This window comes from Mytilus trossulus, chromosome 13 (genome assembly GCF_036588685.1).
Source record: "Mytilus trossulus isolate FHL-02 chromosome 13, PNRI_Mtr1.1.1.hap1, whole genome shotgun sequence".
NCBI lineage: Eukaryota > Metazoa > Mollusca > Bivalvia > Mytilida > Mytilidae > Mytilus > Mytilus trossulus.
Window position 1 is genome coordinate 9,658,878 of NC_086385.1, and position 14,615 is coordinate 9,673,492.

The window sequence follows — 14,615 nt, forward strand, 5'->3', positions numbered from 1 at the left end:
CTCTGGCCTTTTTTTTTATCATGTATAATTTTTCAGTATTGGTTCAAATATATGTTTTGCAGTTAAGTTTGACGTCATTTTTCGGTGTATACCTGTACACACTATTGTTTAGCAGTAAGCTAAAGCCCGTATCCGGATGCAGGACTTTCACTGTGTTGAAGACAAATTGGTTGATTGATTGTCTTCTTTTCTGCTCTTTTGTCGGGTTTTTGTCGCTGTTACATATTTCACATTTACATTCTCAATTTCAAGATCAAACTTATTTCACACGACTAATAAAATTAAAACCACCAATAAAATTAGCTCTTACATAATTTACAACATCACCAGTGATAAGATGTTGGAAGATGTGACAGGAAGGAATGCCTGAGATAAAACAATCCTTAGTCTTTCGTAAAATTCAATGTTTTGTAAACAGGAAAATCAATTAGTTAAGCGGTAAGATAAACTTTGGTTAATTAACAGAGAAGGTACAAACGAATGGGTTTAATCTCTAGTTTTCTCTTCTTTTTTTCGGAATCTTTAATGCGAGTAATCTTTATTTTTAAATGCTATTTTGAAATTATATGGGTCTGTTTTCTATCTTTTATAAATACATTTAGCAAATCGTGCTATATATGGGAACTGAGCACATAATTGTTAAGATCCAAATTGAACTCTGCATATTGCTGTTTATTTGTTTATTCAATATTGGTTACGGGCAATAGGAAGAGGGATGAGATTTAAAAAAAAACACGTACTTAACCATGCCGCAATTTATTTGTGGCTGTCCAAAGTCAAGAACCTCTGGCCTTTTTTTTTATCATGTATAATTTTTCAGTATTGGTTCAAATTAGGGATGGCAACGAGTACTCGAGTACTCGGGTACTCGATCGAAAGGCCGAATACTCGAGTACAGTTTTAGTACTCGGATACTCGTTTGACTGTTATACATCTTGAGATATTTCTCTTCACATTCCCACTCACTTGAGTTCTTTTGAAATAACCCATTCGTAATACTTAAAAAAATCAATTAAAAACATAAATATAATATATTGAGACTACTTTTTGTTATAGCAGTACCCGCAACGTCCTTTCCTTCCGAGGGATTTTTTTCATATACATGTATTGTAACAAAAATAGAAAGTCAAACAGTCTTTCGTCTGAAATTGTTGACCAGATCATATTTCTAAACAAGAACAAAATGACCTGCGTTGAACCCTACGCAACTGATTAGAGACATTTTTGACCGTGTTTGTACACGGATCAACACTTTCATGGATTAATAATTAACTCATCACAAGCCGTAAAAACTTACCTTTGTTTTTTAATCAAGACTTCTATGTAAACGTAATTGGTATGAGATGTATATTCAAATTAATGTAATTACTCTGTATTTGAAACTGAACTTTATTGTTTTATTTACAATTTAAAGATATAGGTGAGAGGGATACCCAAAAGTCGAAAATAAACAGACAACGGAATGGCAAAAAAAAAGATCAGACAAACGATAGCGCCAAAAAAAAAACACAGAAAAATTAAGACTGAACTGCACGAATAAGCAAAAGTAGCTGAAGTCTAATATTGTTGTTGACAATAAATGGACAAGTCGTATTATAAAAAAATACGAACTCCTAAGGAACAGACGAAACAAACATGTATAGTGTCTACTTTGTCGAACTTTATAAGTAAATATTTTTGATTTTTGTTTGGAATTAGGTTCATGAACACGAACACAAACACATATTGCTGTTATGATTATAGATTATTTATAGAAACGGCAGTCGGTAATTCATTGTTTAATTTACACAAACAAAACAGCATCATGCTACGTTTGTAGTACTACGTTTGTCTTTCGTTAACATGTTTATGAAAGGTATTAACAAAAATACTGCATCCCACCTAAAATCTGAACTTTTCAATAAACATTTTAGCTTATCCGAATACTCGCGAGTACTCGAGAATCATGACCGAGTATCCGAGTATTAAATTTCAGATCTTTTGACATCCCTAGTTCAAATATATGTTTTGCAGTTAAGTTTGACGTCATTTTTCGGTGCATATTAGTACACACTCTTGTTTAGCAGCCAGCTGAAGCCCGCCTCCGGGTGCAGGATTTTCACGCTGTGTTGAAGACATATTGGTGGTCTTCTTTTGTCGGGTGTGTGTCTCTGTTACATATTTCACGTTTCCATTCTCAATTTCAAGATCCAACTTATTTCACACGAGTAATGAAATGTTTTCTTTCAAATTAAAACCACCATTAGAATTAGCTCTTACATATTTTAGAACATCACCAATGATATGATGTTGGAAGATGTGACAGGAAAGCTACTTCCGGCTAGCCAGGTTTTCAAAATGTTTATCAAAGCCTTTGTTTACCATATAACGGAAGAACTGGGCAAGAAAGATGAACCTTTTAAAATAGATGAAACAAGATGGGTGATCCCTGTTTCAGCAGATTTGACGGAAACAAGTGAAACGATCCTGAGGTCATGTGCACAGCAGGTAAGGCCGTTTTTTTAAACACTAAGGTACTTGATATTTTTTTTCAGTGGCATTAAAAATTTGTAAATAAATGAATGGTAAAAAAAATTATTCACACGATGTTCAATTATTAGTGCTAAGTAATGAACGTCAGAAAGCACTGTACATGACAATGTAAAGGTTACAGCTCTTTAAAAAAAAATCTAAGTATGAGGTTTTGACATGAATATCAATTATATGGTCATTTTTAGAAATTTTCTGTTTATAAAACTTTGAATTTTTCGAAAGACGAAGGATTTTCTTAACCCAGGAGTAGATTACCTTAGCCGTATTTGGCACAACTTTTTGGAATTTTGGGTCCTCAATGCTCTTCAACTTGGTATTTATTTGTCTTTTTTTTTTTAAATATTTTGATATGAGCGTCACTGATGAGTCTTATGTAGACGAAACGCGCGTCTGGCGTATAAAACTATTATCCTGGTGCTTTTGATAACTATTAACAGTAATTTTATCTAATTGTATTTGTTATTTCGAAGGCTGGAATACTTATTAGTCATTTGCTATTGGTAACGGAGGTGGAAGCCACAATCGCTTATTGTCAGAGCTTAATGGACGGAAACCATAACCAACAAATACAAAAAGGAAATGAATATATGGTTGTTAATATAGGAGGTATTATGATTATCTACTGTATATTCATTCTTTTTTGTTGAGTACCAATTTCCCTTGATTTTTTTGTAACAGGTAACCCACGATTGCATTTGTTCAACAAATTTTTAAATAGTCATTGAAATATTGAAATTGATTTTGAACTTGATGTTTGTTTTGTATCTGTATTCAAATATTTCTTCATTCCATTATCAATACTCTTACGTATATTGTATCTATATGAAATATATATGTGTGTTTTAATCACACACAATTCAATTTGATTTTAAATACAGATTATTGTTATTAGGTTGTGTTGCTAATGTAACAGTAATCAAGACAGCTACTCTTGGAATCATAGAAAAGTTTCGCAGAATAGGCAATGATTGCGGTGGCACAGCACTAGATAACAGATTTTTAGATCTTTTAGATACTATATTTGGTAAATCAGTGATGCAATCATTAAACAGAGAGGCTCCCGATGCTCATCACGCTATTATTAGGGAATGTGAACAAATAAAAAGAAATGTTGAAGGAAGTCAAGACAAAATAGAAATGAGAGTTCCATATGCATGTCTAAATAATATCTGCTTAAAGATCCGTGATGAGAGTTTATTCAATGTAATTTCAACTTCTAAATATAGCAATGACATCATTCTGAAGGGTGATTTTCTGCGAATTGAGGCCGATATAGTGCATACGTTATTCAAGACAACTATTAACAAGATTATAACGCTGATGGAAGACGTTTTCACAGAATATAGAGATTCACATAAAGTGACAGCCATCGTCATGATCGGTGGTTTTTCTGAATGTATGTTAGTTCAAGAAGCTGTTCGACAAAAGTTCTTTCACAAAAGCGTTATTGTTTCGAACGATGCTTATATATCAATGGTGAAAGGAGCTGTTGAGTGTGGAAGTCGGTCTTGTCAGTAAACAGGAATCCAATCATATTAAGTTTGATTCTTGTTCATAAAATTGAAGCACAAATATATAAACTCAATTAGCTATATAAAAATAGCAGCAAAACAGCAAAGTTATAGGTATTGAATTAGATAGAACTTACCATACTGGACAATCGAAACACACATTCTAGAAAATAATTTTTTAATATCACTCAAATGCATATTTGGAAGTACGAAACATATATATATATTGTATAGCAATATAAAATTTCCCACAGAAAGTAACCAAAAGTTAGCGTGCAATAAAATTTCAATAAATATTCAAAATTCATGACGTCATCAACGTCAATTTCTTAGTTTAAACCAATTTTTCTTTCAAATATTATATTGCTATATAATAAAAGAATAAAAGGGTTATTGCATGAATATTTGGGAATATTGTTCCTCGTAGAACATTTATTGCACTCGCAAGCTCGTGCAATATAAAATTCTACTCGGGACAATATTCCCCAAAATTCATGCAATAACCCTATATTATTCACATTTTGACAATCACTATAGCATGGCCAATAAGATCCGATGATATCTATATACAAATATTGTAATATCCTTACTAGGATATCTCTATATATATATACTGAGGATAATAATAAAATGAGACTCATTTACTGTGTTTGTTTATATTTTGTCGCCAAATATAGTTGTACAAACAAGGATTTTCATTTAGAACGATTGTTGGTGTTTGCTTCTGTTTATTTTTTTAACAGTTGATATTTTCTTTGGAGATACTCTCAATGGATATTGTTAAACTATTTCGTAGATTTGTTTTTGATATGGAGACTAATATTTTATTGCATTTAAGGTGGTTTCAAAACACAGAAATATCCTTCCTCATATCAAGCTTAAAATTAGTGGTAAATGTTTGGATGATTGTTTTCAATCATTTTAATTATATTGTTCTATGATTTGTCTGTTGAAGCAAAACATTTCTCATAAACAGCAGATTTTAAGCCTTCAACTTCTTTGGCTTTTTGTACTCAAAACCTTTTGAAAAAGTATTCACTTTTGCACATTAAAGAATTGAAAATAATTATTAAGATGTCAATGAAATGGTACCAATTGCGCTGCTGCCGAAGTGAAAGGTTAAAAGCCCACATTTGTTTTAATTCACTTTCTTAAACAGCGTTTCTGATGCCTGTATGATTTGATCTACGACTGTATCAGATAAAAAACACCAACTGTTCAGCCATAACCGGACAAAATTTCGGGTTATGCACGAATATGATATTTTAACAGCGATTTTCTTCTTTATTACACAACCCAAGAACCAAATAATTTAAGCTAAATATATAAGTTCAATGAATCAAGCAATTACCATATTTCAATGTTATTGCGAACATATGACACTAGGCTACTTGGCTTGAAGCTAGGTCCCAAGTAGACGCATTCTTCATGCATACGTATATATTCAGTGTTATAATAAAATCACACGGTAGAAGCTTTGCTGTTTTAGATGCACACTATACGCAAATCATCAACATAGACAAACGTTAAACAGCTTATACTTTCGAAAAGTAAAACAAATAAAGCAAACTAATGAGTAAAAACCTGAGCTATATGCATAAGCTATGCATGATGAAGATTTCTTTCATAATCTCTCGGTTCAATATCGTAATAAAACAAGAACTAAATACATCTAAATTAGAACTTCAATATAGTATCTTCAGGTTGCATTCACGAAATTGCTTCTGATGAAAATATATTATATTTCCTTATGTTATATATGGACTTTAGGCCAACGACTGCTGGACAGGTTTAGCAATCTTATTATATTCAGTCAAAATTATGACGGTTCATGTAACAAATTAAATGTGTTTACATGTACACGGAAAAAGCACAGTGAACATTACTATGATTTAAATTTATATGAATGGACGTAGAAATGTGAAAGGAAGCTGGAAACGAGTCAAAGAGACAACAATGGGACCAAATGATCAGAAAATAGCTATATAAATCTTAATAATAATTATTTTATAAACATATAAATCAAGGAAAATAAACCTTAAACGTCAAAATGGAAAATAACTTTATTACTAGGAAATAAATCATAACGACTTCATAAGATACAATAACATGACTAAAATAATGTTATTGAAGTACCCGGCTAAGAGGAGTGTCATTGGTAGTTAGAAATGCATTCAATATCTGATCATGATCCATAAAAACTTACAACTCCTCTAGATAATGAATATTACATCGAAATTTCAAATCTGCCTCAAGATTGAGAGATATAACACATTTTATAAATATGTTAGTACAGTATAAAAGAAGAGCCTCTTAAAAGCATGTAATTCTCACCTGGTTATATATGAATTTTAAACAACCTTCGCCTTCCAGCACAGTTGCTAAGATCCGTTTTTGTTGGTCTACTGTGTACTAGTAGTAATTTGTTTTCATTGTATCTAAATCTTTTATGATAGTGAATTTGATGACGTATGTCTTGGCAAATTGTCAGCTAAATAACGTTGCTAAAATTAGAAAACGAACAGTTCTAAAAAATCGAATGTATGAATTTTTTGATTAAAGTTAAATTAATTGTGTAATAAATATACTACCTATCAATGGATAGGAACAGAGTTATCATGAACATATACTAGGTTTTTGAGGAACTGTCTACGTATTCCATTATATAATCATCCATTTCCTTAAATATATTTCATTTTGTGTCCTTTGGTCTCTTGTAAAGAATTGTTACATTGGCAAACATACAACATCTTCTTATTTCTATAGTGACGATACAACAAAATACATTATTTGTGATGAAATAAGGTAGTTCTAAGATGGCTTAATATCTAGGCTATGACCATGATCCATGATCCATGCGGCATTACACTATAAACCATATACTATAACATCATATATTATTCCCTTTTCCACTCTCATATTTGAATTATAATACAAGATTTGCATTCTTCAAAACTACCCATTATTGTTATAAAAATCAAAAGTTTATTTTGGGAAGATATCTTGAAAAACACAAACTGAAATTTTAAACCCATATACAATTTCATAAGCACTATTCCCAAGACAGAATATGTAATACGTCATAAAATATATACATGTACCACAAGAACGTACACTTTACAATATATCACCGTGCGTTTTTTCATTAGAAAGAGTAGTTAATCCAACGCCTGTACAAGTCTTTTATCAAAAACAAATTGTTTTGTTTGGAGTTTCATTAAATGAGAGTCCAATGTTAGACATTGATAACGTTGCCAAAATTCAATGAATTTTATTCAAAGAAGTTAAAGCAGCTACATTTTCAAGACATAACAACCCAATACATAGGGACATCTTTCACGTGTGCTTACTGACGGATTCATGTACCTAGTTTTTGACAATCAACATTACAGTTGTACTTTGGCAGCCTCAATGGGAGGGAAGATAAAAAAAAATCTGACTTAAATCGTGCGACATTTTCACTAGAAGAAAGACAAACACTATGATAGTTTTATGTCGGCAATTACTGAAATGGGAAAATATCGGGAGGTAATAAGGATTTTACTCTCACGTCATTATAGTGCCCTTTACTGTTTATTGACACGTCGTTTTCCTTCTCGTACAAGTAGAACACATGGTAATACACTGCATTTAAGGATATTTGTGGTTCAAAATGTTAAAGATAATTATACAAAACCACTTTAAAAACCACTAATAGCATACTATTAAGTGTAAAATGAAAGAAAAAACCAGTTTAAATCATAAAAAGAACTATTGAATGGTATATAGATATATTTAAACACATATGTCAAAACAAATCATATAAGTTGCGATCGCGTAAAAAAGGGGTCATGAGTTTCTTTGTGTGGTTATAATTTGTAGTTGCTTCTTGTGTACTATAATTTGTCTATTAGCAAATCATGAGAGCGGCGTCTGTACTTCTTTCATTAGACAACTGTTTAGTTGTAAAGCAATATTTTCACCCGACGTTAATCAAGCTAAATGTTAGTTTACAAGTAGAAATGTGAAAGGAAGCTGGAAACGAGTCAAAGAAACAACAATACGACCAAATGAGCAGCTATATAAATCTTAATAATAATTATTTTATAAACATATAAATCAAGAAAAAAAAAACTTTAACGTCAAAATGGAAAATAACTTTATTACTAGGAAATCAATCTTATCGACTTCATAAGATACACTAACATGACTAAAGTAATGTTATTGAAGTACCCGGCTAAGAGGAGTGTCATTGGTAGTTAGAAATGCATTCAATATCTGAACATGAACTTACAATTCCCCTAGATAACGCATATGACATCGAAATTTCAAATCTGCCTCAAGATTGAGAGATAAAACACATTTTATAAATGTGTCGGTATAGTATAAAAGAAGAGCCCCTTAAAAGAGTGTAATTCTCACATGGTTATATATGAGTATTAAACAACGGTCACCTCCGTTTTTGTTGGTCTACTGTGTAGTAGTAGTAAAATGTTTTCAGTGTATCTACATCTTTTATGATAGTGAATTTGATGAAGTATGTCTTTGTCAGCTAAATAACGTTGCTAAAATTAGAAAACGAACAGTTCTAAAAAATCGAATGTATGAATTTTTTGATTAAATTTAAATTAATTGTGTAATAAATATACTACCTATCAATGGATAGGAACAGAGTCATCATGAACATATACTTGGTTTTTTGAGAGAGCTGTCTACGTATTCCATTTTATATAAATTATCCATTGCTTTAACTTATTTCCATTTTGTGTCATTTGGTCTCTTGTGAAGAGTTGTTTCATTGGCAAACCTCTTCTTGTTTCTATAGTGACGATACAACAGAATACATTATTTGTGATGAAATAAGGTAGTTCTAAGATGGCTTAACATCTAGGCTATGACCATGATCCATGATCCATGACCATGCGGCATTACACTATGAACCATATACTATAATATCATTCATTATTCCCTTTTCCACTCTCATATTAAATTATAATACAAGATTCGAATTCTTCAAAATTACCCATTATGTTATAAAAATCAAAAGTTTATTTTGGGAAGGTATCTTAAAAAACACAAACTGAAATTTAAAACCCATATACTATTTCATAAGCAATATTACCATAACAGAATACGTAATACGTCGAAATATATTTACATGCACCACAAAAATGTACACTTTACAATATATCACCATTAGTGTTTCATTAGAAAGAGTAGTTAATCCAACGCCTGTACAAGTCTTGTATCAAAAACAAATTGTTTTGTTTGGAGTTTCATAAAATGAGAGTTCAATTGTGGGTATTGATAACGTTGCCAAAATTCAATGAATGTTAATCAAAGAGGTTAACGCAGCTACATTTTCAAGACATAACAACCCAATACATAGGGATATCTTTCACTTGTGCTTATTGACGGATACATGTACCTAGTTTTTGGCAATCAACATTACTGTTGTACTTTGGCAGCCTCAATGGGAGGCCAGAAAAAGGAATCTGACTTAAATTGTGCGACATTTTCACTAGAAGAAAGACAAACACTATGATAGTTTTGTGTCTGCAATTACTGAAATGGGAAAATATCGGGAGATAAAAAGGATCATACTCTCACGTCATCATAGTGCACTTTATTGTTTATTGACACGTCGTTTACCTTCCCGTACAAGTAAAACACATGGCAATACACTGCGTTTAAAGATATTTGTGGTTCAAAATGTTAAAGATGATTATATAAAACCACTTTAAAAACTAGTCGTAGTATACTATCAGTGTAATATTAAAAACAAAAACTCAGTTTAAATCACAAAAAGAACAATTGAATGGTATATAGGTATATTTAAACACATATGTCAGAACAAATCATATAAGTTGCGATAGCGTACAAAAGGGGTCATCAGAGCTGGGGGGGGGGGGGGGAGATTTTTTGTGTGGTTATAATTTTTATTTGCTTCTTGTATACTATTATTGGTCTATTAGCCATAGACAGCTTATTTTCGATCTATGAGTTTGAATGAAGAGTATCTTTTGTCCCTCTCCCCTTTTGTTGTTATGAGCAATTTAAGTCATTTACAAAACTTGAAAAATAAACAATTTTCAAAATACTTCGATTAATTCTTATTTGTGAATTTTTAACGGTCAACAAATCATGAGAGCGTCCGAACTTCTTTCCTTAGACAACTGTGTAGTTCTAAAGCAAAATTTTCAGCCGACCCAAATCAAGCTAAATGTTAGTCTACATAGTAGTATTTCAAGTTGTACAACAACCTTATTTTATCTGAGGTATCATTTTCTTTTTGATCAACACGATCTGAGAGGGATATACTATTGTAAAAACTCTCATATCAGAAATAAGGGGCGATATTTGTAAATGATTTCCATTGAGGATTAGAGATATAGAAAAATGGATTGGCAAAATTGCCACATCAAAAAAGAAAAAAACTTTATCTTAAATCACTTTATTATACATACATCTATTCAAAGTTCCACCATTTGATTTTGTATGGACCAATAGAATTGTTTTGTATACTTATTAGGTCTTTCCACTTTTCTGTGGAAAGACCTATTGTTTTTCTTCTGATTATTTTTTTTTTTTTTTCTTCCGCCTCATTTTGTTCTTACGATAAACATTTGTTTCGCAATATGTCGCTTAGATATTTTGTATATGATATCGAACAGTTTATGCGCTTTTGAAATTTACCCTGCGTAAACGAATACTTTTCTTTGTAGGAGTTATCTCCCCAAACACTGTTTTCATTGTTAGCGCATCTCCTTCGCAACCGTAAAAGATTATGACAAATTTATTTTACAAAATTGCTCGTTATATCCTTCGCATGATTTGTCCTATTTTGACTGAAGCGATATGACCGCTCCATATGAGAGTTATTTCCCCTTATGCATCTGATATAAGTGATATGAATTTCTATCTTGTAAATCATAAGTGATAGAGACCTAGGATCTTTTGATTTGAGATCCTTGGTCCCAAAAAATGAAAATTAGGTCAAGGTCAAAGGTCAAGGTCATATTCTAATATTTGAATTTGGCTTATTTTCACTTATATCCAAAGACTGTATAAGATATCAACAAATTATTTTTACTAAATTGTTAGTTGCGACATGTCGTAAGATGTAAATTTTGATTGCAAGCGTATGTTGAATGCTAAAGGGAGTTTTCTCCCCTCTTGTATATAAAAATACGCGTTTGGTGATATAACTCATTAACTGAATATAATTAAAACCTATGGTCTTTTGATTTGAGGTCCTTGGTTTATGACCTTGAAATTGATCTCAAGGTCATAGCTTAATTTGACGTTCTAGATTTTGACCTTTGCTTTTATTCTATATGTATACATAATAAAGATGTTCAACTTTTAGAAAAAGGTATCAAACCATTTGACCTTGAAAAAAACAACCGGAAGTGACCTTTTGTAAACCGGAAGTAGCTATTTTTTTGTACTTTATTAATATAAAAGTATATAGAACCAGATAATTTTGGAATCATTGTCAAGTAGATATTCAAATATAATCGGAAGTAACATTTTTCAAACCGGAAGTAACAAATTATCTCCCTTATTTAAAAAAAATGTATGGAAACAATATATTTTTTGGAATCAGCTTACTAGGAGCTATCATTTGACGATTGAAATGACATTTTAAACTTAGTTTCACAACTTTTCATATTAAAATACATTGTTTTGATGGAAAGACCTTCAATTGTTCTCTGAACAATTGGTTTTTAATTATATTCATGTTTGTAATTGCGTGTTAAGATATTTTACAGTTCTTTTGGTGTTTATGAATTAAACGAAGAAAATATCTATCAATAAAATTACTAAAGGTAAATTCATAAAGGGGGGAGTCAAAGAAAAAAATTACAAAACTAAATACTCGAGTAACTTAAACAATTGAATGACTAAGTTACAAAAGTTAGAATAGACTACCTAGTTTGAAATCGAGCATGGTTTCTGATAGGAAAACAAAGGATGTAGGGTGTTTTTGAAGATACATGTCTATCACGACAGGAATGATGATGTTTGTTTTCTTCTTAAAATATGTCAAAATGAAAGATACATGTTGCAAATAACAGCCACACTATGCAGTATAGTTCTTTATAAAACGTACAAAATGCAATGCAATATACAAGTAAATAGTGCTATTGTGAATACTTCTATACATGAATCAGTAAGTGTATTTCTTGAAATCGTCGATGTTTACAAAATACAGAAATTCAAAGCATATGACAAATTTATGCTTATTCGCTTATACGTAATAAACAAGGGCTAAAAGATAGATGAAAGCAACAGTAGCATACCGCTATTCAAAAATTGAGAGAAAACAAATCCGGGTCATAAACCATCACCGAGGGAAACACATCAACTAATAGAGGAAACAACGAAACAGCAGAAACACCTGAATGATCAATATTGAAAACTTTGTGTAAACTGCATTGTTAAAATAAAATTTACATTAGAAGAATCATTGATAACTTGTTTTAAAATGTATTAATTAATCCTGGACTATAATCACTGATGATTTAAATAAAACCAAATACAATCTGCATTGTACAATATACAATTACTTATATCGAAAGTCGTTAGAAACGTAGCTTTACGACATTGCGAATATGTAAATAATATTCATTATAGTAAACATACATTATTTTTTTTAAATAGAATAATGAAAATGTCATTTGCTTGATTAAGAAATACACAGCTAATGAGTGCATTATAAACAACTGATACACATTAATTTGATTTTGTCTATCAACATTGTACCAGTCACAGTTTATTTAGCACACACATGTATATAAAATCATTACATTAACAAGACATCTATTCATTGTTCTATTGAATGATTTTGTATAAAAGAATAAACTTGTTCAGTATTTTAAATGTTCGTATTTATATTGTCGGATTGTTCTTAATATATGCAGGATTCTAATTGCTAATAAACACATTTTTTTTAATGAAGTGAGAGCAGATAATGTGATACATATTATAATTTCTGCGCTGTTTTGCCACCCCTAGGCCGACCAAAAGGAAATATTCGTATGTACAATTTGACTAGTTTGTTTTATTTTTATTAATATTTTTCTTAAGGTATTTGCAGAAAAAAAGCGTTTAAAAACTTCACTTTTATTGAATTGAAATTATGCTGAATGAAAAACTTAAAACCAAAAGACCAAAGACCTTTATCCAAGTGGTTTTTTTTTAACATTGATTCCACAAATTCGATCTGTAAATATAAGTTGCTAACAAAACGAGTGTAATATGCGTATACTCATATGATCCGACCATATGTGTGACCATATGCGTATTGTCCAACAAACTGAAGAGACACATTTTTTTATTTATTTTAAAAAAAACGTTGACTAATAGACGTAACCTTTAAACTAAAAACAGACAAGCAAAAACAAACTCGAATAAAATTGAAATTTTACTGAGCTCATCAAATGACTCGTTGAAATGATGACATAAAGTGAAGGACTTTTGACTAATTAAGAGATTATTCTTGAACAAAATGATGCACGTTTGGTAGAACATACTACATTCGCCGTCACGTAGAGTTGGCACTATGTTTTTGGTTGGAAATTTTTAAGCTAACAACCGCATTCATTCGAGATGACGTTTTTCAATTAGCGGAACCAAAGATCACTCCAAAAATCAACTACTGTCCTACCTTTTATAGTGTTTGCACTGTATACTCCTGACCTTCACATAATCCAAGATTATTTTGTATGGTGTAAACCGACATTTTTATCATCGGAAGTGTTGCCGTGGAATTCAACGTGCTGTTTATTTTCCCGAGTCTCTCTGAGCTTTTCACCATTTGTATTGCTTACATGCAAAAAGCGCGTGAAATTGTATCACACCAATGGCAGGATACTACCGGAGAGTAACGAATGTTATGTAAATAAAGGCTTCTCATTGAAACCAAGATGGTGGTTTTACAACGAAAAATAATCTTGGATAATGTGAAGGTCAGGATTATACAGTGCAATTTTAATGAAAGGTAGGACAGATCTAAAAGTACATGCCCTATAACCAACAGCTAATTAAAAAAACAACAATTAATAAAAAAAAAAAATCATGGCTCTCAGACTAAGATCTTAGTTTTCTAAGATTTTCTTCAGAATTCTACTGGATTTGTTTTTTTAAACTTCAATAACAGTCAGATGGAAATCATACATAATGCAATGCACAAATATAGGCATAAAAAAAATTGCAGTAACGTAAAAGTGTATAAATAAGTGTTTTACGATAGTAATAAGTATGATGTTTATTTACTGACAACACAACCAATATTTGCAACCATAAAATATCTATAAATGTATAATAATATTTAACATTATGGACTTTTGCAAGGTCAATTCGGTATATAGGGACCTGTTCAGACCTAGGACGAAGTCCGAGTGTCCATATTATATAACAGGCCCATATATAACGTATTGACTGAGTAGAAGTCCTTAATTTATATTTTACATACTATATGTAAATAATGTAATAGGAAAATGACGCTCAATGTTCTTTCTGTGTGTATTTTAATTGTATTTTGCCAAAAATTCTTACATGTTATTGAAAATATATATTAAAAAAAAA

The 14,615-nt window shown here is 31.0% G+C and overlaps 1 protein-coding gene across 2 annotated transcripts; it reads left to right on the forward strand.

Moving 5' to 3' along the window:
• Positions 1-2,309: 2,309 nt before the first annotated feature.
• On the forward strand, positions 2,310-4,385 carry LOC134695393 (heat shock 70 kDa protein 12A-like). Of its 2 annotated transcripts, none has more exons than XM_063556632.1 (2): positions 2,310-2,487; positions 3,425-4,385. In XM_063556632.1, the coding sequence occupies exons 1-2, from the start codon at positions 2,475-2,477 to the stop codon at positions 4,048-4,050; spliced, it is 639 nt and encodes a 212-aa protein (XP_063412702.1). In that variant the 5' UTR covers positions 2,310-2,474; the 3' UTR covers positions 4,051-4,385. The 2 variants fall into 2 exon arrangements, with proteins under 2 accessions (XP_063412702.1, XP_063412701.1); XM_063556631.1 differs by lacking the exon at positions 2,310-2,487 and adding an exon at positions 3,012-3,138.
• Positions 4,386-14,615: the final 10,230 nt, after the last annotated feature.